We start from the raw sequence: 25,285 nt of genomic DNA, 5'->3' as shown, positions 1-25,285 counted from the left end.
GGACAACATTTGCCTGCCTCCAATCTTCTGACACCTCACTTGTTCTCCAAGAATTCTCAAAAATAATGGACAGAGGCGCTGCAATTCCAGCTGCCAGTTCCTTTAGTATCTTTGGATGCAATTAATCTGGCGCTGAGGACTTAAATTTCATTTAAAGAAACTAGGTGTTCATGTTCCACTCCTATGCCTATCCTGGGCTGTAACTCCCTTTCCTCATCAAGTGTTTTGTTTTTGCCAAGTTGAGCACCATTTCCCTTGCAAGAGAAGACTGAGGAATCATTCCTTTTAATGTACTGGAACAGTGGCCTTATATAAATTCCCTAAATAAAACCCAGTAACAGCTTTTACAGTATTTTTCTGTGCTTACCATAGAGCTGATCTTTAGAGGGTCTTTTTTGGTACCATCAGACCGATAACTAAAAATAAAAAAGCACATTTTATTAAATACTAGATCTTTTAAAGTTAAGAAAAATCACCTGCTTTCTGTATAGGAAGATATACTTAGGGACAAGGAGGAATTAAGGACAAGGAGGAATTCTTCATCTGCCACCCACAAATCTTTGCTTTTAACTCTACATGTATTATACAGAACCTGCCTTTGGGGGAAAAAGTTCATATTATTTATTCTGCTTACAGGATATGAAATCTGGCATTCTCAGCTTTACAATGCTGTGTGCAAAACCACACATCATGGGGAAAAGATCAGTGGTCTGAACTGTTTTTGGAGGAGATATTTGCATAAGCCCCCCATTTCTTGATTGATAAAAGATTAACCTCCTCCCAGCATGGAACCCTTAAAATATGGGCTAGCAAGAAGAGAACTCTTTGACAACATTCCAGTCAATCTACTGGCTTTCAGCTATGTTCCCTGCCTAATCCTATATGCAGAGGAAGTTGTAGCTACTAGAGTTTTAAGTTAGCTAGAAACTGATTATTTTCCACTTTTTTGTGAGGTGCAGTATTTAAAGTGTCAGAATAGGATCTGGGAGACCCAGGTTTGAAACACCACTCTGCCACAGAAGCTTGTTGGGTAAACTTGGGCCAGTCACATACACTCAGCCTAACCTACCTAACAGGATTGTTATGAGAATAAAATGTAAACTGCTTTGGATCCCCACTGGGGAGAAAGGTGAAGTGCAAATACAATAAATAAATCTATCTTCTAAGGTTCCCCTTCCCTTTCATTTGCTTAGGTGTGTTCTTAGAATAAACCTTCTGAACTTGGAACTTCAGCTTACAGACTATCTTAGTAGCATCTCTGTTTGCTTACCAGAAATATTGATGGAGAGGCTGCTGCCTATGACAACAAGGAATATACCCCAAACACCCTTCTAGAAGCAAAGAAAGTATTCCCCTTATCAATCACATGCACAGAACCTCCCATAGGACTGGCCTGGAATATTCAGAGTCTCACAGGGCTTAATCTACCCCCAGGTGGCAGCAAACTAAAATGGCTGAAGGGCATGCACAGAGGCTTTTAAATGTATGTGTCTACAGCAGGTCCAATGAATCTTTTACTGTTTAAAATACTGACCTCTGTGATTAGTACATGTTTTAAATAAAAGCTGAATATTACAAGATGGACCAATCCATTCTGCTGAAGATTCACAGTCATAATAATGCTTTTAAATACTTACGCAAAATCTCCATTCAAAGTACAGATCAGCTGGGCACCAAACACACTCCATAAGGAAAGTCCACCATATTCCCAGGTCACCATAACAACACAACTATCAGGTGACCATTTGATTAATTTAACAGCTCCTGTTTTGTTCCAAATATCTACAAAAAATAGAAAAAAAATCCAGAACATACGCATATTAAGAAGTACACACAGGCTTTTGGAAGCATTTTAAAGATGGGCATCATTTGTGTATTAAATACACAAGGGGCACAGATCAGTCCACTTTCAACATAGCCTGAATTTCTTCTACATACTTGTTCTGTATATGCAAATAGTACAAAGAGCTATGAAGGTATACAGAAGATCTTTGAATGCCCTCCCTCATGCCTCAAACTGAACAGGGGGAATTCAGCAAGCAAAAAGAAATGACTGGATGGGCAGGACACACAGACCTACCATTCACCCTAGCAGCTTCTCATGTTTCTTGCAGATACATATATGAAAAAGACGGAAAACCTTGTGCTGAAAGTTCTGGCAACACAAAAAAGAAATTCACAGCCCAGTGACCAACAGACTAAGCAATCCGTGTATACACAATCTTATCACACAAAAAGCTGCATCTATCTAATATTAAAAGAGCTAGTACAAATATGCTGCTACAAAGTATAACAGTGCATCATTGTGTACCCAAGATAATAGTAACAAAATGTGGTAAATAGTCCATATGAGTACAATCGGTACAAAATGAATGCAAGAAGCTGCATAAAGTTAAATACTAATTATAATGAAAAGTACCATGAAACTTATATGCTGAATCCATTCATAGTGTTATTTTAGGACTAGAAAATCAAGCCTTGGCAATGGGCCAACAAACACAGGAAAACAGCACGGATAACAACGCTGAAGACGGGAACAAAATAGCTGGCCCGAAAACAGTAGCAAGAACAATATACAGTTCACTTTGTGAATTCAATCAATCAATCAACCAATCAATCATTTATTATTACAGCCAAAATAAAGCACTTCCTGGGAGTAGACAATGTAGAGAAACTTCTTAGAAGAACAATGTAAAGCAACTCTTAGGACGGTAGCCCGGAGCAGTCCAGTTTCATAAACGACTTCTTCAGCCTGATAAAGTTGCTATGGAGAAAACACTAATGTAATACAATGTAACAACAAATAAACTTACAATAAATAAAGTATATACACGGATCTTACCTAATCATAGGACATACATTATAGTAGTCTTCCCTGATACAATTAACATCATTATTTCAAATGCATAGTTTAGTAAAAGAGGTTTACAGGGAACGTATCTTAAGTATCAGTTAATGAGACACAGCTGAAACTCTCACACTGATATGAACAGAAAACTGCATTTAGAGGAAACAAGACAAATCAAAACTGGTATTAAGACCAAAGGGTACACGGTGTTAAATAAATGAATGAATTTGGACTCTTTTTGCAGTAAAATCTTTTCTGCATTAATCCTATTATACAGATGTTTTTTCAAGCACCAAATTAAAAAAATTGTAAGTCTGATTCTGAGTGTTTTCTTTCCAGATAGTGACTGACAATTGGGGCATCAAAAGTTTTTGTTCTAGTCTTAGACCTATGTTCAATGATCCTGACTGACCACTCTTGTGCTAATGCCTATATAAAGAAGGTCGCATGGGCATCTAATAACATAGACTACATTCTTTGCTGCACAACTGCTAAACTGTTTCAAGGAAAACCTAAGACCTGTATCAGTACATTGGAATTCCCTAACCGGCAAAGAAAAGGGGCACACATCCTCCACATTTAAAGTGCCCTAAGGGTTGAACAGGAGCACTAGAATTTAATATATCTGACTGAACCAGGAAATCCCTAAAGGAACATAAGAACATAAGAAAAGCCATGCTGGATCAGACTAAGGTCCATCAAGTCCAGCAGTCTGTTCACACAGTGGCCAACCAGGTGCCTCTAGGAAGCCCACAAACAAGACAACTGCAGCAGCACCATCCTGCCTGTGTTCCACAGCACCTTATATATTCGGCATGCTCCTCTGATCATGGAGAGAATAGGAATGCATCATGACTAGTATACTTTTTAACTAGTAGCCCTGAATACCCCTCTCCTCCATGAACATGTCCACTCCCCTCTTAAAGCCTTCCAAGTTGGCAGCCATCACCACATCCTGGGGCAGGGAGTTCCACAATTTAACTGTGTTGTGTGAATAAATACTTCTTTTTATCAGTTTTGAATCTCTCTCACCCTCCAGCTTCAGCAGATGACCCCATGTTCTAGTATTATGAGAGAGAGGAAAAAAAGCTTCTCCCTGTCCACTCTCTCCAAACCATGTATTATTTTATAGACCTCTATCATGTCTCCCTTTAACCGCCTTCTTTCCAAGCTAAACAGCCCTATGGAAGAAGCCCTTTTGTCTTGCAGATACCACCATATATAATTTAGATTGAGGTGTGAGAGAGGGTGTGAGATTCATTTATGCACAAGTTTTGCACTAGCAATGAACTGGATCTTGCCCTAAACTTTCTACAATCATTTCAAAGGATATTTTATATTTAATAGCAGTGATTAGCTGTTGGAGCTAAATAAATGCTGGGATTGCATTTAATAAATGCAGTAATATAAACATTATCAGCTTAATAAATTTTAAATCTCTGCTTTTCCATTTCAAGTCCTCCCATCCATATTTTTTGCTGTTATGTTGCAGTCCACTTATGAAGACTCTGTGGGGTTTTCAAGGCAAGAGACTTCAGAGGTGGTTTGCCATTGCCTGCCTCCACATCATAACCCTGGTATTCCTTGGTGGTCTCCCTTCTAAATACTGACCTCGGCCAACCCTGCTTAGCTTCCAAGATCTGATGATCAAGCTAGCTTGGGCTATCCAGGTCATGGTGCCCCCATCCATTAACACTAATCAATACCCTAAGAATACAACAGAAGTAACTGAGGGTTGAGATTATGCATGACACAAAAGAAGAAAAATGTAGAACAGAATAGGTAGACAAGATATAAAGCTATACCTAAGGGAGCATTAGGAAACAAAATGTCTTTGAAGTCTTTGTTCCTTCTGCCCTCAGGTCTGAAAAACGTCTTGTGAAACCAAAGTGATTTTCAAAAGCTGTGTGTAACACAAGGGCGTGTATGTATGTGTATACAAACAGTTCAAAAATCTGTTAAAAATCTGAATTGGCTTCCAGCAGGCTTTTGGCTATATTTTAAGTAACTCTTTGGAGCCTTGCCAGGTTTCCTTTCAGGGTACCAAAGCATCTTGAACTATCAAGAGCAGAGTTCACAGCTGCCCCCATAAAATAGCTTTGATTTATGCAATCAGTCCTTAAATAGACTGCCCTTGAGAGAACAAGATTTGTATTTTTATATGGTTCCTAATTTGACACGCTGGTGCTAGCTGCAAATGGCTTTCTGCCATCTCAAGTGTGTTTATTATGGCTAAAATGAAGGGGGGGGACATTAAACATTCATGTTGTATGAACAGTATAAGGGAATTAGTTGAGCTTGCTAAACTGCTGATATGTTTACTTCCAGAACTGGGAAAATTTGGCAGAATGCTATATCAGTTTAGTAAAGCAAGGCTGCACTTACCTGTAACTGTTGTTCATCGAGTGGTCTTCTGTGCCTGCACAGAAGACCACTCAATGAACAGCAGGTACAAGTACAACCCTATTTTCATTGTCATGGCTTCTGTGCATTCCCACACTGGGAGACTAGCAAGCTCCCTGAGTGAAAGAAGTGGATGTGAAGCTCTCAAAGGAAGAGACCATGGAGGACTGCCTTCCAACAGTTGTTTAGCATCCCATATTGACATTCACCCAAAGGTGCTTATAAAGGAGTAGGGACCTCTGTACAAATGTCCCAACTGAAATACATTCAGGAATGTGGCAAGGAAAAAAACAGTCTGGTGGACAGAGTTGTGATACATAAAGTGGCACTGAACAATCATGCACAAAACAGCATTCAGAATTACAAGAAAATAAACAGTATTTTTCTTCCTTTCAAGCTTGGAGACTAATATTGTCCCGCGCCCGGGCAAGCCCCAGTCGCGGGCCTGCCCGGGGGCCCACTCACTGGGCGGGAGTTGCGGCCGGCTCGAGGCGGAGAGGCAGGGCCTGCTGTCCCACGGCCTGCGCCTACCCCGGAAGGCTCGACGTCCTGGCTGGAGGGGTTGGGGCCGGACAGTGAGGTGACGTTGCCCGGTGCCGGCAGGGACCGCGAGGGGGCGGGGCCGGCTGGGCCGCGGCCCACGAAGGCCCTGGGAGAGACGCCGTCGCGACTGGGAAGGCTGGGACCAAGCCGCGAGGTATCGCCGCCAGCGGCGGCAGGGACCACAAGGTGCTGCCTCCGAAGGCCCAGTCGGAGGCCCGGGCTCTGCGGCGGTCTTCCCCGACGGAGAAGGTGCCAGGAGGGGCAGAGGCCGCAGGGCGGTCGGGCATGAGCAGGGGGGGCGGAGCAGGTGCCGCCGATCAACCGGGGCACGGCCATGGTCCCCCTGAGAGGGAAGATGGGCCGACAGCGCTGGCGGGGGCTGACTGGTGGAGCCCCTGCCTGGCAGGAGGAGGAGGGGAGAGGGGCGGAACCCAGGGGGCCTGGCCTATATGACCAGGAGGGGCATGGAGGCCGGGGAGGAAGCGGCGACGGTTACTGTGGAGCAGGTGGCTCGGTGGAGCAGGGACCGCCCGAGGGGCTGAAGAGGAGGGAGAGGCCTTCTCTCAGGACACCCATTCTGAGGCCAAGGAAGCCCCCTCCGGGTCGAGTTGGCCAGGCCGCGGGGCAGATAGGCGGGGGCCGCAGGGACGGGTCCTCACAAATATAAAAAATCCTATATGAGTCTCAGAGGGGATGGGGGATAGCATTAAACAGGAATGCTCTCATTTATACAGGAACTTTCTTAGGACTCTTTCATGCATGCATATACATACCTGCATATATATAGTCAAAAGTAATGACTACAGGAGAATTACACAACTTTAAGGTTGACAATGAGGAAATTGAAATTGTTCAAGACTTTCTATTCCTTGGCTCCACCATCAACCAAAAAGGAGACTGCAGCCAAGAAATCAGAAGGAGATTGAGACTGGGAAGGGCAGCCATGAAGGAGCTAGAAAATATTTTGAAGTGTAAGGATGTGTCACTGGCCACCAAGACTAGATTAATTCATGCCATCGTATTTCCTATTACTATGTATGCGTGTGAAAGCTGGACAGTGAAGAAAGCTGATAGGAAGAAAATGGATTCCTTTGAAATGTGGTGTTGGAGGAGAGTGTTACGGATTCTGTGGACTGCCAAAAAAAACAAATCAGTGGGTTATAGATCAAATCAAGCCTGAACTGACCCTAGAAGATAAAATGACTAAACTGCGGCTATCGTATTTTGGTAACGTCATGAGACGACAAGAGTCACTGGAAAAGACAGTCATGCTAGGAAAAGTTGAGGGCAGCAGGAAAAGAGGAAGACCCAACAAGAGATGGATTGACTCAATAAAGGAAGCCACAGCCTTCAATTTGCATGATCTGAGCAAGGCTGTCAAAGATAGGACATTTTGGAGGACTTTCATTCATAGGGTCGCCATGAGTCGGAAGCGACTTGATGGCACTTAACACATACACACACACACATATATTACTCACTTAACATTACCAGCAACAGAATGTGTGAACTAGCTTCATCAACAAGCATTATGTTTCAGTTGAAAGAGAACACTAGGAAAGTTCTATGATCGCTAATTCAGATGTGCAATCATCGTTTGATTTTGCAGTCTTCACGTGACAAATACATATAAGAACCAGCCCTGGAACTCACAATAACTCAGTGAAATTGTCAAGCTCTTTTTCATTTGTTCAACAATTTCATTTTGGATATTCTATCCACTGCCATTTAATGCAACTGTATGTGAAGCGTATATATCCTCATGTCTTTCCTGCACATGCAGTATTTTATGCTAAAATAGATTACACACATTTTTTTCATCATTTAGTTGTCTACGAAGTATTCATTTTGAACCTTTAATAAAAACTGCAGTTCTATTGAAAATGCATTTATTGTACAACCATAAAGACAGTAAAATCTGAGAGCATTGTGGAGTAAAACTAAAAACTTGGAGGAGAGCAAAAACATTTTCATTTGCATAAACCTGTTCATGACATATATATATGATGAAATCTAAATCTACCTGTATTTCTAGTAATATATTGTCTTCAGGGTTGGTGCCATTATGAATTACTGGCATTTTCTAAATCGTTAACTTGCTATACTTTAACAAAACAAGTTATATTTTTGAATAATGAACAATTTGGTATCAAACTTAATGAACTCACCAGGATACTGCTTGGGTGTTAACTCCAGTTTATGAGACAGCTGCATGGCCCCAGTGGTATTATCTATTGTATAAACTTGCACTGAACCACTGAAAAAGAATATGCCATTTGTGAACACAATGTTTTTATTTTTCATGCAAGACTGGGCAAGTACACGCTCCCCCCTAACATACATTAGTTCATATGCATCAGCTCATCCAATTCAAAACCCATTAGGTTAAAAAGAACACAAAACTAACACCCTAGCGAAGTCGTTAAGAAAAAAGAGTAGTTTCATATTTTATCTTTTTATACACTTTAACATTTTAAATATCTTTGCCTATTACATTTTAATGCCATTACTTTAACAATAATTAAACATATTTTATTTTCAAGAGCTTTCAGACTCCCCCCAGCCCTGCCTCTTCATATTACCTGTATTAAACACAAACAATATTAGGATTCTTTGTCAAGCATTTCATAGAAATGCATTTTCATAGGATGGCCCTGGAGTCCTTTAACATCGAGAATTACCACAATTCTACAAGTTTTTATGGATTTTGGACAGGACAAGGAGAAGGACTGGGGGTGTAGGGAAGGAGTTTAGGAAAAATAACTCTGCATGGCAACATGGTATCTCAAAGGAGGGCAAAGGAAAATTAGCTTACAAGAAGACAGGGCTCATACTAGCTCACAACTTGTTCCCAGTCCTTAAAATTCATTTCAGTTATAGGTCTGAACAGGGCCTCAGACAATTAAAAATAACAGGAGGTGATGAAAGGACTTGGAGGAAGGGGGAGAAGAGGTAGTTTTTTTTTTAAAGCAGAACATCATGTAGCATTTATTTTTGTAAAATAGTTTCAGAGTATAGAATAAGCATGGCTCTCTAAATTCAGAATTAATCCGCATAAATCTACAAAGTATTTCTCCCAGCAATAGTTTGTTTTTAAACATTAGCGCTTTTTAGTGTAAAGAGTTTTTATTTTAATTTTACAAACATTTCCAGACTAAGACCTGAAAACCCCTTGACATTTTATTCAGTCTGAAAACCAAACAATAATAAAACGGAAATTATGAATCATAGTAGACCTGCTTTGATCAAAGACATCAACCTCTAATCTATACTGAGCCATTGAAGTTCATGCTGTAGATTATCTCCACTAATCAGTTTGACAATGTAGGTATTTCTTTTAGTACTCTCAGTGTTTATAGAGCAAGTGCAACAGATGGTTGAACATATGAAGCTGCCTTATACTGAATTAGACCTTTGGTCCATCAAAGTCAGTACTATCTACTCAGACTAGCAGCAGCTCTCCAGGGTCTCAAGGTAGAGAGGTCTTTCACATCACCTACTTGCCTAGTCCCTTTGACTGGAGAAGCTGGGGATTGAACCTGGGACCTTCTGCATGCCATGCAGATGCTCTACCACTGAGCCACAGACCCTCCCCTTCCTGTCCTTCAGACTTTGAAGTGATACACTGAGTTTTTGAGAGAATAAAAGTTCAATAACACTTAAGTTGGCTTCACGAGGCTCATGTTAGAAAATATGGCTTCACAGAGGAAAAAATCTTCCATTTAAATACCCAGAGAGCGTTGCTGGACGACCTGAGCAGATCTTCAGAGAGGGAGAAGAAAGCAAAAGTGTTGGGTGGTGTCCTAAAGAGTCACACGTTGACCACCATATTTTTGTGGATATCTAAACCTCCTACAACAGCACAGAATTACTCAAAGGATATTCTTCCGCCACCGTCTTTATCTGCATTTATTATAGTTTTGTCTACAATCTGCTGCAACTGAGTGGTTGAAGTTTATTTGGAGCCTGATGTAGTTATATACATATATAAGTTATACAAGGATCGTTAGCCATAGTGGCTGCGATTTGTACGCAAGCAGCTGAGTATCTTTCAGAGCAGAGAATCGCTAGCTATCTGCTAGAAGAACTGAGTGGGCCAACTTGAAGACCTAAATGCTTGTAGAAAGGCAGAATATAAACCTTGAAAATAAACAAAAACAAACATTAGACAATAGCTGAACTTACTCTACTTCCTCCATCTATTTTCCAGAAGAGCAAAGATTTTTATCTATCCATTTCTTCTGTTCATTCAATGGATATTTCACATATTGTTTCACCACCTCCACAGGTTTTGTTAACATCTCAGTAAGGAATGACTCCAACAACACAATTTAAAGGCACAGGCATAACCCTGCCAGTCACTCCCACACTGTAGTACAGAGCTAACCAATACAGTACTAAGGAAAGAACTACCCATCCATAGAAGCAAGACATCTATATATATATATATTATACTTCTCTTGCTACATACTAAAAATAACATTGCACACATTTCTTTTAAAAATGGCCCTGTGCCTGCTTCTGTCTAAGTTATTTGTTTACATGCAGTCCTTATACAATTCAAAGGCTGATTTTATGGTAGGGATCATAAAAGCAAATTCTCTATTTGAACACTGAAAGCATTAATAAAATCTTTTTGACATTTTAGACTGCCTTTCACAATAAGTATTCCACACACATCATAGCCACACCTTACACATATTAATGAGCGTCTTAACTTTCATTATTTGAAATGGCTGTTTCATATACTTATTATACTCCGGCTACTCTCAAATTATTTTGGCATGGTAGCCCATACACCATTACATCAGTTCAGATTTTCAACAACCTTTGGTTACCTATTTTAAAGGAAGTGGCATATGCTATCTTACTTTAAAAAATGAAAAATGGTGTCATAGTAAAGCAGTAAAAAATACCTCAACTTGCTCTTTTTTGGCTTTCTAATTAATGACCTTGGGATAGAACAACAATGGTCCCACATTCTAAGCTATGCCTAGAAAGGCCTTAGGATGATGACTAAGTCATATCCCACTCACAACAGTCACTAGTAGTAAGGACGGACTTTGGTAAAAGGGAGGGGGTACCTGGCATATATGGGCACAGTACTATGACAGTGTAGAATCATAGCTGAAAGGGACCACCAGGGTCATCTAGCCCAATCCCCTGCACAATGCAGGAAATTCACAACTACCTCCCCTCCAGTGTCCCCTACTGCATGCCCTGAAGATGACAAAAAAAAAACCCTCCAGGTTTCCTCCCTGGCCTGGAAGAAAATTGCTTCCTGAGCCCAAAGTGGCGATGGGCATTACCCTGGGCATGTAAGAAAAGGTCACAAAAGCCAAGCACTGTTGCAACCCTTCCTGCCCTCTCGGTCATTATCTGACTAAGTTCACAGATAACCCCTCACGTGCAAGAAGGCACTACAGCAGTCCTGTCACCAGACACTACAGTTGCCCAAACACCTATGATGGCTACTGAAATGCATGATCAGAGCCCCATGGAGCATTCCTAGTAGAAAGTACAGAAATGGTTCCAATGCAATTTCCCACAACAGAAGCCTATACCATGTCCCCCCACCAGGGCAGCCCACCCCATAGGAACCTTTAAGATGTATGGGGGAGCACCCAGACCATGCCAGACTACTATGTACAGGCTCTTGGGAGTCCTCTTGCTCTTTGCAGTTACTGCAAAACATTACTCATAAATTTTCTTGTACATCTCTGAATTCTTTGGAGGCAGTCATCCAACAGGCGAGATGCCAGGAAGGACACCATTCCCATTGTAAAGCATGGATTCTAATCCAGGCTCTCCCTGCTGTTGAACTGGTGCTAGGCAAAAGGTGAGACTTGAATTCTGGCCCGCATCTCCCTAGTGGGGAACAGAACCCATAACTTTCATTGGTCTCATGGAAGCCTTCCCCAAGTGAGTACTCAGGCAGTTGACAGGAATGCTTTTTGTGAATACACAATCGTGCATTCCAGTGTCTGCATTCCCCCTGCCGGGCAAAAGGGAACTTGGTCACATGCGGGGCTCTGAACCTTCATCTGCAGAGCTCCCTATGGTATGTACATGCCAGGGCCCTGGCCAGTCACACCATGGAGTTCCTTCCAGGGGAAGGTGCTTTCTTCACAACCTTTGTGTATTCCATGTATTGTCTGAGGCACCCCAACATTGGGGAGGGGGGAACATCAGTCTGCTGTCCTGTCTTCCAATTGTGGGAGACCTGGCAGTTCTGACTCACATGCTATCAACTATGCTCTCTGCAGCTTGCCAGGGGGTATTTGTCAGTTATTTCTTCTCTGAAAAGAAAGAACAAGATATTAACAGCCCCAGGGTTGTAGGATGGGGCTGAAAGCCACTCAGCTGTGCTTAGAGAAGGGGTTAGGTATCTTTAACTATTGACTTAGCAAGTTGCCGAGACATTGTTCCTTTTGGAAATGAACTGATTTCCAATTTATCTGCCTGCAATGCTATTGTAGCATCGCTACAGCTACCCTCTCATGACTTCCATAATGCACGGGCACCAACCTAAAAGATCATTTATTTGCTAGCCCGACATTATATTCAGTACTAAGCTATGCAGAACATATAATTAGGAAAGCTGGATTAGATTTAGATGAAGGTGGAGTGAAAATTGGAGGGAGGAACATTAATAATCTGAGATATGCTGATGACACTACATTATTGGCAGAAAATAGTGAAGATTTGAAACGACTATTGCTGAAAGTTAAAAGAGAAAGTGCCAAAGCAGGACTACAGCTGAACATCAAGAAAACAAAAGTAATGACTACAGGAGAATTACACAACTTTAAGGTTGACAATGAGGAAATTGAAATTGTTCAAGACTTTCTATTCCTTGGCTCCACCATCAACCAAAAGGGAGACTGCAGCCAAGAAATCAGAAGGAGATTGAGACTGGGAAGGGCAGCCATGAAGGAGCTAGAAAATATTTTGAAGTGTAAGGATGTGTCACTGGCCACCAAGACTAGCTTAATTCATGCCATCGTATTCCCTATTACTATGTATGCGTGTGAAAGCTGGACAGTGAAGAAAGCTGATAGGAAGAAAATGGATTCCTTTGAAATGTGGTGTTGGAGGAGAGTGTTATGGATTCCGTGGACTGCCAAAAAAATAATAATCAGTGGGTTAAAGATCAAATCAAGCCTGAACTGACCCTAGAAGATAAAATGACTAAACTGAGGCTATTGTATTTTGGTCACGTCATGAGACGACAAAGAGTCACTGGAAAAGACAGTCATGCTAGGAAAAGTTGAGGGCAGCAGGAAAAGAGGAAGACCCAACAAGAGATGGATTGACTCAATAAAGGAAGCCACAGCCTTCAATTTGCAGGATCTGAACAAGGCTGTCAAAGATAGGACATTTTGGAGGACTTTCATTCATAGGGTCGCCATGAGTCGGAAGCGACTTGACGGCACTTAACACACACACACACTAAGCTATGAATCCTAATAGTGTAGCTCAAGCATTCTAATAATCAAATGAGGAACAAAAAGATCTACCCATCTCAGAAATATGTAGCACTTCTGTAAAAAAAAAAATTATAATGATTTTTGTCAGATTGGGATGGGGGGAGGGGAGTGCAAATAGGGCAGAGGAGGCCACCATACAAAGTAACTTGACAAAATCTCCATATACCTCAGGGCAGCCATATATTTAATCTCAGTCAGTTACGTTCTAGGACACAATAGTGAATTTACTTGAAATCGTTTCCAAAAATAGATTTGGAAGAACATGGCACCCTTGCAAATGGGCCTCTAATAAGATGAAGATAAAAAGGTATTTAACAACATGCTATATTTTTAGTAATAAAAATCGTCCCAAGTCACTGATGCTTAACATGTTTAGACAGTATGCCTATGTGAAGAATTTAAAAGTTGACTTTGCCACGGTAGCCAAATTATCTTCATTAAACATATGACAGATGAGTTCCCCTCCCCAAGCCTAACGTATGATTTGCAAAATGTTTTATTTCATTAATAAATACTTCCAACAAGTCTTTTTACAAGACAGGGCATATTTTCTATTTTTCTTTAAACAAGATACAAAATTTAACAGGACTATTCCTAAGTAGAAATTCAGAAACTTTAAAAAAAGTAAAGTGTTGCTTAAGAACATATAGTACAAAGTGATACCAATTTTCATTCCCTTAAGAGTCACAGTTGAAAGGAAAGGAAAGTTGAAGCAGATAACTTACTTTGCACATCCAAATGCCATTAATTGGTATTTGTTGTTTACAGCCACACAGGTTCCATCCAGAACATCCTGTGCCCAAACACCATGGAGCTGCTGTAAGATATGTTATAAAAGATTTTATATAGTTTAGTCTCGAACACAGCATACTCCAGACAAAGGCAGCATACTTCAAAACCCATCTTATATTTAAGATCACATGACATAGGGACTGTCACAGGGAAGGACCTTTCAAATAAGCATCTAACAAGAACTGAAACCAATTTTCCTTATATAAATTGTTCATGTTACAGTTTATTTATATTATAAAAAGCAGCAGGATTATTCTCTGTACCTCTCTCCCAACCCCATTCCCCAAAGGGCAAGCACATCTGCTTGCATGTGAGGGGAAGGGAAGATTTTCTGCTGATGGCATCCCTTTCTAGCCCTTGTAGAATGCCACTCCAGAGGCTCCCCAAACCTATAGGCAGCTTTTCAAAAGGGCATCTTAAACCCCTTGTGCTTGAACACACTTGGATCCTAGCTATACAAATGTGAAATATTGTAAATGATGCTGTTGTTTTGCATTTTATCTTTTCATCTAAACTGCTTTGAGCATCTTGGAAGGTAGAAAGGCAGTTGAGAAATAAATTGAATAAATACATTTTTGACAATATCCATAGAATACCAAATTTGCTGGATTGGGGAATCTTTTACACATTAATCTTTTACACATTAAACGTTTCCATAAGAAAACCATCTTTTCCTTAAGGATGCTATAAAGTGTGATGCTGCTGTTAACAAAGTTATTTCACAAAGTGAGACATTAAATGTCGTATTTGTTTCAATGCAGGTCTTTGGAAATAAGGCAGTATTTAACTATTCAGCTTAACAAACCAGTAAAACAACCTTCCAAGTCTGTATTTAAAACACAGGTTTTAATAAGCAAATATTAACTTGACGTTTATAATTTCTCCTGATCTCAGTCATATAGAATGTAGCAGCTCTGCTGAAGTTAAACAGATGTGGGAGATTGCTCCAAAACCAATAGACGTGCATTCTGCAGAAGGTAGCCGGCACAGAAACATAATCAAACATAATCATCAGAAGTAAAAGAACCCAGAAAAGTACAAACAATTTTAAAACACACCTGTATAGTACTTGAAGGAGAAATATGTTTTAAGCTCAGCCTGTGAATGTTTTAAAAAATAATACATATGATACAAAATATGAAGATAGAATATAAATGAAATTTGGGCAGATCACACAGAATGAAGGTTAGAAAGCAAGCAAATATAAAACAAATACTGCAGTCTTAATTATACAAATTGCACTTGCACAGCAAAAAGCACTTTGAAGTTATTCTTAATGTTTCTTATGAAATATTTTTCTTGTAGTAATGTTAAGCTCAGTTAGAGTTAACATATCGATCAATACAGAAACCCTACAGAAAGAAAAGTAACGAAGTGTGAAAAGAACTCATTTTGTTCTTCACTAAACCACCGTGGTTGAATGAATTCCAGGGTTTCTCAGCCATAACTTGCTATAAAAATAAGGCAGAAGACATATTTAATTAGCCTATACAATTTGAGCAGCCAACTAATGATGTGCTAGTTCAATATAAAGAAATCATACCTCTGCTGTGAATCCACTTGACATTGGTGTAATAAAACCAACTCTGCCATCATTAAGCACAACAGCAAACCCATCAAGAGTAGCACAGTATTCCATATCTCTGATATGCACATCCTCAAATCCCAAAAATGAACCTGGTAATAGAGCAATTACAATTTTTGACTGTCATGTTTCAAACTGTCTTCTTGGTCTTCATTAGCTCAATCTTCACAGAAAAGGTAGGTTCCCTTTTACAGTATTTTCCTCTTTGTATAAATAGGTCATAAATTAGAAATACCTCTGGAAGAATGAAGGTCCACGGAAAATGGTACTGTACAGAGATTTATGGCTTTCCTTCCATTTATCACACCATCCCAGTGAATTAGATGAAGCAGACCATCAACAGTAGCAACAAGTAGATCTTCCAGCATGGACTGTAAACTACAAAGAAGGCAAAGTAGGTACTACAGATAGTGAAGACTAAACAAAAATTCTTTAATTTTATTCAGATGACTTGTTCTAGAAGGACAGAATGCAACTCAGCCTTTGATTTTGCATTCCTTCTTTAACTGGGATTTGGGGAATTTCCCAAACAGGACACAGCAAGAGGCTTTTTTTTAGCAAAAGAAGAAGAAGAAAGAAGTAGTAGTAGTTAACAACCCAGTTAATCATAAAAAATAAACCACAGCAAGTAAATTTACAACCAAACTTTCTGATGAAGAAGAAAAGAACACTGGCACCTATAAGCGTATCATCACAAATTCTACTAAGTTACCAAACTCGAAAAGGTAGAAACATTCCCTGGATGTTACATGGAGTCAGTGCTTGACATCGCATAACTGTATTGGTCATGCCTGAAATGTTCCATCAGTGATTTCCTGGATTACTGCTATCAAGAAGATATGAATGAGGATTCACTGTACCTGGTTACAGATGCTTGCAAATCCAAAATATGCTTCTTCTCTAGATTTAATGATGGGGCACATTGTTCTTCCTTATAGTGTGGTGTTCCTTTCATATGTTGGCTTCCTCTTTAAAAAAAGACAAACAACAATCCTACCTTCACAAGGCTGTTTTATTCATTTCCCCAAACAAAACTACAGATTCTGAACTAAACAGACACTTTATAGTAAAACCAGACCTCTCTGTCATACAGTCCTGACAGAATTCCTGAGCAGAAGAGGAATGAGGACCATCAAGAGATCAGTGTAGCTCTTACTCTAACCCAACTATGAAACAAGCTCTAGGGTCTTCCATGGCATGGCAGTAAATCTACACTGGACCTCCAACCTATCACAGTCAGAGGAACAGAGGACACAGTTAAGACCACATCAGAGGAGATATTTCCCCTCTAAATTAAGTACATATCTTTTTCTAGACAGATATTATCCTTTTATGGGATAACTGTACCATAAAAATCATATAAACCCTATGATCCAATAACAGAGTAAGGATTCAGGAAAAAAACAGGTACTACTTTATATCTAAACTGCAAGTATAAGAACTTGAAATTGGCATGAAAAATCTCTAGTGAAGAAGGCAAAACACCTGCATTTGTTAACTGCAAGACACACACAAAATGAACAGAACTGTCTGTCTTTCATCTTAAGAATGTCATGGAAAGAGTTTCACCCAAAAGCAAAATGCACTGCTTAAAATACATTTTCATTTGAGTGTCACAGATTGTTTCTTTGAGAAGCTGTCAAATTACATTGGTAAGTACTGCATTTTACACCTGTATACTTAGCAGTATTCAGCCATCAATACAACAAGCTTCATTTTTAAGGGAAAAAACAATAGTTTATGGTTTTGGAAATTGTTCTTTGGATACTAAAAACTCCCTTTACTAAAAACAAGACATCTCCTAGTTCATAAAATACTAATAATTATATAATGAGGTCATACAGAATTTTGACTGGAAATTTCAGCTGAAGCATTATAGCTGCCACAGTCATCTAAACTCAGTTCTTGTGTGTGTAAGCACAGAAGTCTCTACAATCCTATGGATACAACTATTTTTGTAACCATATTCCCTTGATAAAGCTCACAGTTATTATTTCTGTAAATAATAAATTATAATTATTTTCAGGAAAAATCCAAGTTGAAATTAAAAAAAATCTTTTGTGGTTAAAAAAAAGAAAGCATATTATCTGACCAAAAACAGACTCATACGCAATTTGTTTGACCGTGAGTCAGGCTGAGGTTCCTCTAAGCAAACTCACTTTCTTCACAGCCACAGAGCAGCAGCAGAGAACTTACTTCCAAGGACCAAAGAGACCGATTCAGTTTCAAACCATTGCACCAGGGAAGGGGCTCCAAGACTTCCTATCTGCCCTGTGTTCCTGAGAAAAATAGTTCAGGGGGGTGCTTTTTACCCCATTGTGGGGTTGCACAGCAATGCATTCACAGCTCATGTGCAGCCCCACACTGGGGCAAATAATACTTGTTCAGAGCCGCTTTGGCTTGGAAAAACAGTAAGGGGGGGTTGGAGTCCCTCTTCCCCCAATGCCACGGTCCTGATCAGAACTGGGCCCTGCAATGCTTGGGGAAGTAAGTTCCCAGAAGCTGCTGAGCGGCTGCAGGGAAAATAAGAGTCAGCAGACCTGACCTGTGGCCAAACATATCGTACAGTTTAGCCCACAGTTGCAACAGGTGGTACTACCAGCATATTTGGATATCAACTTTGTAACATTATAACTGAAAGCTTTTAATCTGTTATCAAACATATTATAGTATATTATTAATGGCTGCTAAAATTTTCACATTTAACAATAACCATATCCTTCAAAATATGGTATATATGCATAGGTATTGCCATTAGCTAATGCTGTAGATCACCTTACATAATTATTTCATGCTATATATTTTGAGTAAAAATCATTTCATTCATTCAAAAAATATTTTACAGGACTATTTTTCAACATTTTCCCAAATTTTTCAATTAATCAAAAGCAACAACAAAAGGAACACTACTCATCAGTTATTTTATAAACCATGGCATCTTCACATACCCTTGCCTTTGCTGAAAGTGTACTTAGCAGGAACTCTCTGGATGAACACTAGCCCAAATTCATTCATGCATTCCTCATATTTATAACCAGACAAGGCAGTTCTGGAATGCTCAAACTAAGCTATATTGCTGGATCTCTTCATTTCCATTTTTTCACCACTGGAGTAAACCTTGGGGCATACGCAAGGTGGTTAAAACTTTCAGTGTTCAGATATGGCACACATCCTTTTGAGTCTCTAAGCATTTAAATTGCTCTGACCTTTAAACTATGAACATACACTGCTGACAGAAGCAGGAAGGAATGCTTTGTCTGCGTTGCCACATCAGCAGTTGCTGATGTCCATCCAAATTCTAAATTACAGCAGACACTTCTCAAAAGTGTCAAAACAAAAGAGGATATTCACAAAAGGCTAAGTCAATGTACTACCATAGAACAAATGTATTTTCAACTGAAATGTACTTTAATGAAGTATAGAAGTCACAAGGATTTGCTGTGAAAGGGATTTGCATTCTTCTCACGTCTGTGTGTAGGGTTCTCTCAGCCTCAGTAGATAGGTGAGGGAAGAAATTTGGCAACGTAATATGTTGGGCTAAATGAAACTTAGACATGATCTTGGGGAGAAACTGAAAACTAGGATGTTACACTACCCTTTCAGAAAGAAACTGCAAAAATGGAGCATCTCTCCTAAGAGCTGGCAATTCACTGACCCTCCTAGTGGAGGTGATGGCCACTAGGAACACAACCTTATGTGGTAAGAGAGCCAATGGGCAGTCCCTCAACGGCTCGAAAGGGGACGACATAAGTTTGGCTAACACTAACGATAGAGACCATTGTGGAACTAATATAGATACTGGAGGAAAGAAGTTCAGCAATCCATTCATGAACCGCTTAGACAAGGCATGTGAGAAGTGCTACCTTCACCTCGATCATGGTAGGCAGCAACAGCTGCTAAGTGAACCTCAACAGAGGATACTGCAAGGCCTCTTTTTGCCAAAGTGAGTAAATATTCAAAAATCACAGGCAAAGGACAGGTGAAGGGAGGGCAACCTTTGACCCCTGCCCAATCCCCAAAAAATTCCCATTTCCTACAATAAGAGGAACCTGTCGAAGGTTTTCTGGCTTGTGTAAGGACTTCCTGAACCTTCCTTAAGAACTCTAGATTTCCTGATCTATGAACCACACTGTCAGATGTAGGTGGGGTACATTGTGGTGTGACAGATCCCCCCATTTCAGAAGATCTGAAGCCGCCACTGGAAGGGGGATGTAATGTGGGCCTGCCAGTCACAGTAACCTCCAGAAACCAGATCTGCCAGGGCCAATAAGATGCTATCAGGATACACTGGGTATTATCCACTATCATTTTGCCTAAGACCCTGGGTATCAGAGGGAAGGGTGGAAAGGCATAAAACAGATGGTTTATATACCAAAAGAGTAATGGATTTAAACTAAGAGAAAAGCGATTCCACCTAAATATTAGGAAGAACTTTCTGACGGTGAGGGCGGTTCGACGGTGGAATGTGCTGCCAGGGGGGGGGTGGAGTCCTCGTCTTTGGAGGTCTTTAAGCAGAGGTTGGATGGCCATCTGTTGGGAGAACTATGATTGTGGTATCCTTTAGATGCTTACCCCCTTTAGATCTCATCGACTTATCTTGTTTAGTATCCATCACCCCGTTCATATCTCCGAAAATGATAATTTCTCCTTGATGAAAGTCTTGAAGTTTTTCAAAAAAGTCCTTGAAAAATGTTTCTTTAGCACTATTTGAAGCATAGACATTAGCTATTGTAAACTTTCTTCTGTTAGCTCCCTGGGTTAACAGAATCAGGTACCTCCCTTTTTTATCTTTAGTAGTGTCAATCACAGTCAGTTTGTTTCCTTAAATAAATGTAGCAACACCTCTCTTCTTTGTAGAGGACGATGCTGAAAATAGAAGACCTAATTGGTCACATTGTAAAAGTCTTTCAAATTTGTTTTTAATGTGGGTTTCTTGAAAGCAAATTATATCCAAGGATAGTTTCTTAAGCTTGTGAAAGAAACTTTTCCTTTTTGTTGGAACATTTAAACCGTTGATATTGATCGAAGTAATCCTCAAAGCTTCCATCTAATTTCAATTATTCTTCGTCTTGAGATTGTGGACTTTCTGTAACTGAAATGATAGATTACTGCGTATTTTTTTTTGTTCAATTTCCTGTAGTGGTGCTGGTGAGAGAAAAGTTTGAACTTCTCTGAGTAATTCTTGTGTTTGTTTCCACTCTTGCTTTGGTGCATGGGGACCCAACTGTGATAGTCTTTGTAGAACCTCTTTGATGCCTTCTCTTTGTCCGACAACGATTCACCTGCAGACTGCAGCTCTTCTTCCATCGAAGTTTGTCCTGATCTTCCTCTTCTAGAAGGTGATGGGGGTTGGTAAGAGTTCTTCAATTAGTTGATCAGCCTCTTCTCTGGTTTTAACAATTCTTCTTCCTCGTGGTAGTGAGATATCTAATGTGTAAGGCGCAATCCAATGGAAACGTATGTTTTTCTTCTGCAAGATCGTTCTTAAATGATCAAATTGCTTCCTCTGCTGTATGATGTTAACTGGCAAATCCGTAAAAATTTGTATCTGTTTCTTTGTAAGTAAGTGGATTATCTCTTTGTGCTTTTAATATCTCGTCTCTTGTTCTTTGGTAGGTGAATTTGACCAAAATGTCTCTGGGAACCTTTTTCTTTCTTGCATATGCTGAATTAATCCTGTAAATCTACTCAATTTGAAGAAAGGTGTCTTGAATCTTAGTGATCCTGTAAAAGTAATCTTAATTCTCCTTCGTCCGTCACACCGAATTTTTCATCTGAACCAGCCGTCTCCCTTCACACACCCCTTCTGTAACTTTCCCAGTTGTCCGTCCTTTCACTCTTTCACACTCACTCCCCCTCTCTTATATTGAAGCCGCTTAAGTTCAGTCTCCAAAGACATCCACCAATGTAAGTCGTTTATTTCTTATTGAGGTGTACATTGCCACCTGCCTCGATTAGGATCCACCCTTTCAAATCTCCACTTAGTTTCACGTTTACCACGGCTTGTCTTCTCCAGGAGAAGACAAGCCGTGGTAAACGTGAAACTAAGTGGAGATTTGAAAGGAAGGATCCCCCCCTTTTTAAAATTACAGCAGTTGTAGTGGCATCGAGCTTTCCAGAGGCTCTTGGTCACAGGGGATGCACTCTTTAAAAAGATTTCGGCACAGATATCATAAAGTAAAGCAGTCTGAGAGAAGGCGAGGGGAAAGGGGAGGGGGGAAATGGCAGGATTCCAGTCTAAATTTTTTGGTAAATGAATTCTGTCAATCCATTCACAATGTCATGCTCTTCCAGATGTTTCTGTAAGATTATTTGGGGCAATTTTTCTATCTAGACCAGGGGTGTCAAATTGATTTGTTACAAGAGGCTAGATAAATGTCACTTGGTTGGGCTGGGCTATGCCTCGCAAGCCCATATCGGGAGCGGGGCAGGGGAGCTGGCGAGCCTGCAGCGGGTTAGCCAGCCCAGATTGGGACTGGTGGGGAATGGCTGGCTGCCTTGGCTGGCTCTCGGGCCAGATAAGAGCTCTCAGGGGGCCAAATCCGGCCCGCGGGCTTTATGTTTGACACTCCTGATCTAGACAATATTGCCACAGACGATTGATTTTGCAGTTCTCAAAACTGTTAATTTGCATCTATAGAGGTAACATGCCTCTTCTTCACAGCAAAAGTTTTATAAAATAAACATACCAAGTTGAGATAAAAACCTTAGTCCCATTGTTCCTTTGGAAATCTATGTACACAGAATCAACCCCTTATTTCTTAAGCGTTAAGTTTTAAATTCAATGAATAGAAGATTGTTTGGAGTGGAATAAATCTGCATAAGGAGCTAAGTGTGAGGAGGGAGGGGTAAGCATTAAAAATGAAAGTGAAACCTTTTGAGCAGAATACTCCACAAGTCTTTATGTAGAAAACCATGATTTAAAATCCACCCTTGAGGAACAGCATGGCTAAGTGGTGAACATGATCTGGGCTTTTCCTTTCCAGTCCTTGAGGTAGCGTTCTGCTATATTGTGAATCTTTTTCATCATCTTTAAAATCATGTTCCTTTCAAGCTCTTTGCTTACTTCTTTCCTGCTTTGGAGCATTCATCTACCTATATGTTTATTAAAAGGGAGTGTAGGAGGGGACAGCATCATGATTAACCCTCATTAGCAAGTCAGTCATCCTATGTAGATGACATCATCCCTGTATATGGAATAATGATCTGTTGCATTTGTAGACGAGGTTTATAAAAACTGATATCAAACTGCGATATATGTTGGCTGGTTGTGAGGAAAGGCCTTCAGGGAGTTGATGTAGAAACTGCTTTCCTGGAGCGTTACAAAGAGTTCTTGATGGCAATAGTGCTGAGCCTTATGGGCTTGTTGACTTTTTCTCTAGGCTGTTCTACTCAATTCATTGGAGTAAAGCTAAAGAATAAATAGCGGTTGATAATTGGATGGAGCCAAGACAATACGTGGCATTGCTCCAGCTTCCTTCCAGTTCAGAGTAGAACTTGGAACATTGTCAGTGCTGGTTTTCAGGTTGGGTTTTATTCCCCTCTTTTTTCTTCCACATTTGTCAGTGCTGGCCATAAGCCCATGCTGTGGGATGCTGCTCTCAAACGCATGTACAAAGAATGTATTTCAGTCTTCAACCTAAATTTTAATGTGATGGTGGACAACTGTTTAAAGTTTACAAAACAATGCCAAATAGCATTAGAAAGTAATGCTTAGCAAAGAAAAACATGACATAAGCATCTGGGAAGCAGACATACCATTTGGTATAAAGTATGTGTAAACTTATAAACAGCACTAAGCTATGTGTACTTGTACCTTCAAAAACATTTCATTAAAAAAATCCACAAGGTTTCCGGGTGGATGATGGCCAACAAGCGCAGCATTCCTTTTTAGCTGCTCGCATCCCACCCCCAGTTGGAAGACCTAGGTCCAGATCCTAAGGTCTGGTGATTCAGGATCGTCTCTTGAGTCACCCCACACACACACACACCAGTTGGGGGTCCTGAGCACTTGCGAGAAAGCAAGTTTCAGGCAAAGCCGTGAGTGGGACGGGACCTCCCAAGACGACTGGAATCCTGCCATTTCCCCCCTCCCCTTATGTAGAATGAGGCTGTAATTAAAACTAATTGTTATTTCATGATGAGTAACCTTTGGACTGTAGTGTATCTTAAATAGAAAACTATCTTTAGATAGATTTTCCTCAAAAACATTTAAAAATGTGATTTAAATTAAAAAACAATTTTAAAAAAATCACTGATCTTTATCCACCATTAATCCAGTACCATAACAGACAGCAAGCCCTCAAAGAATCCATCTCCCATTTTTTAATATAATAAATGTAGTATAAGCCTACTCCAATGTAAAAGCTCAAATAACCAATGCTAATATATATTGCAAATTATAGAAATGACAGAAAAAAACAGCATTTAATGGAAAATGATTGAAACAATCACTTTAATATTGTCTCCCATGATTAACAATATAACACTTTTGAAACTATGGAACTATATTTCAACATTTGTTGGGTGTTGCCAATTTAAGAAGAAATCCACGAAAGGAAGAAACCAACGATGTCTCCTTATTTTATAAGGGTATTGAAATGTTGTGTCCAGCTCATAAGCTGTAAACACACATTCGTTTTGCTTGTCAATTCAAAGGAGAATACATTGGGTTGGATCCTGAAGTACTGGAAATGGACAAAGACAAATAGATTTTTGCCACTTTCCCTTTCCCATCGCATTTCCTTTTGCTCCCCAAAACAGGGTTGAGGAGTCCTTAAAATGTGGGGAACTGCCAAAAATCCCATCTGGCTTCTTGTGAGAGCTGCAGAAGAACTCTTACAGGAGTTAAGCAGAGGTATCCACACATTTTTCCCTTATTCCACCAGCAAGACACTTCTGCAACACGCCAAGGGGAAACATTATCTCATCCTAACACTTCAAAGCCAGAAGGCTTGAGGCAATTTATATACAGCTGGTCTTAAAAAGTGATAAAACAACAAGAGTTATAACAAGTGCTTGTAACTACTTCCTATTTCTCAAGAAAGATCCTAACTAACCAAGACATTCCATTCTTTCTCAAAAGCTTCAGTCAAGTAGCAACATGTCTTTTTGACCCCTCTAATAAAACTCAGTTTAGTTCCATTAAGTTTGCTGCAAGATGCATTGCTGAAATTCTCAGATGCTTTGAATGTCAGTCAATAAAGCAAGGGACCACTATGTGCAATTTCCCCCTAATAACAGCTTTTCACATTTCAGTAACTTCTCACTGATACATCAAAATACTATATCTATTTAAGAAACCATTTTTACAATAGGCGTTTATTTCAAGCTGTTTTTGCATGTACGATGGAAAGAAATAAAAAAATTTGAACAGACTTACTTAGGATAAATTGGTTCGTAAAGGTACTTGTCTCTTGCAGATGGAAGATTAAAAAACAAGATATATCCATTTGCAGTCTGAAAAATATTAAAATATTCACATGAGTAAGTTTTTACATGAGTTTGTTCTAGAGCTATTTCAAAGCATTATAAATTTACCATATGTTTTCTCTACAACATCACGAGGGTACTGTTTTTATATTCAGTCACACATCTACACAAACACACACATACATTTCATTC

General features: G+C 39.9%; 1 protein-coding gene across 1 annotated transcript in view; it reads right to left on the bottom strand.

Annotated features, from left to right (window-relative positions):
- LOC130492921 (guanine nucleotide exchange factor subunit RIC1-like) overlaps positions 1–25,285 on the bottom strand; it is an 86,711-nt gene that overhangs the window by 33,179 nt on the left and 28,247 nt on the right. Inside the window, exons 3-10 of the mRNA XM_056866694.1 lie at positions 25,044–25,120; positions 16,522–16,629; positions 15,897–16,039; positions 15,620–15,753; positions 14,010–14,101; positions 7,963–8,051; positions 1,638–1,782; positions 368–416 (exon numbers count right to left, since the gene is read on the bottom strand). Of these exons, the coding sequence (XP_056722672.1) occupies positions 368–416; positions 1,638–1,782; positions 7,963–8,051; positions 14,010–14,101; positions 15,620–15,753; positions 15,897–16,039; positions 16,522–16,629; positions 25,044–25,120 (837 nt within the window). The remainder of the gene's footprint in view (positions 1–367; positions 417–1,637; positions 1,783–7,962; positions 8,052–14,009; positions 14,102–15,619; positions 15,754–15,896; positions 16,040–16,521; positions 16,630–25,043; positions 25,121–25,285) is intronic.

The sequence above is a fragment of the Euleptes europaea genome, unplaced genomic scaffold (genome assembly GCF_029931775.1).
Source record: "Euleptes europaea isolate rEulEur1 unplaced genomic scaffold, rEulEur1.hap1 H_2, whole genome shotgun sequence".
In the NCBI taxonomy this organism is placed as follows: Eukaryota; Metazoa; Chordata; class Lepidosauria; order Squamata; family Sphaerodactylidae; genus Euleptes; species Euleptes europaea.
Note: the sequence above shows the minus strand (reverse complement) of the source record. Positions and strands in the feature narration are given on the sequence as shown.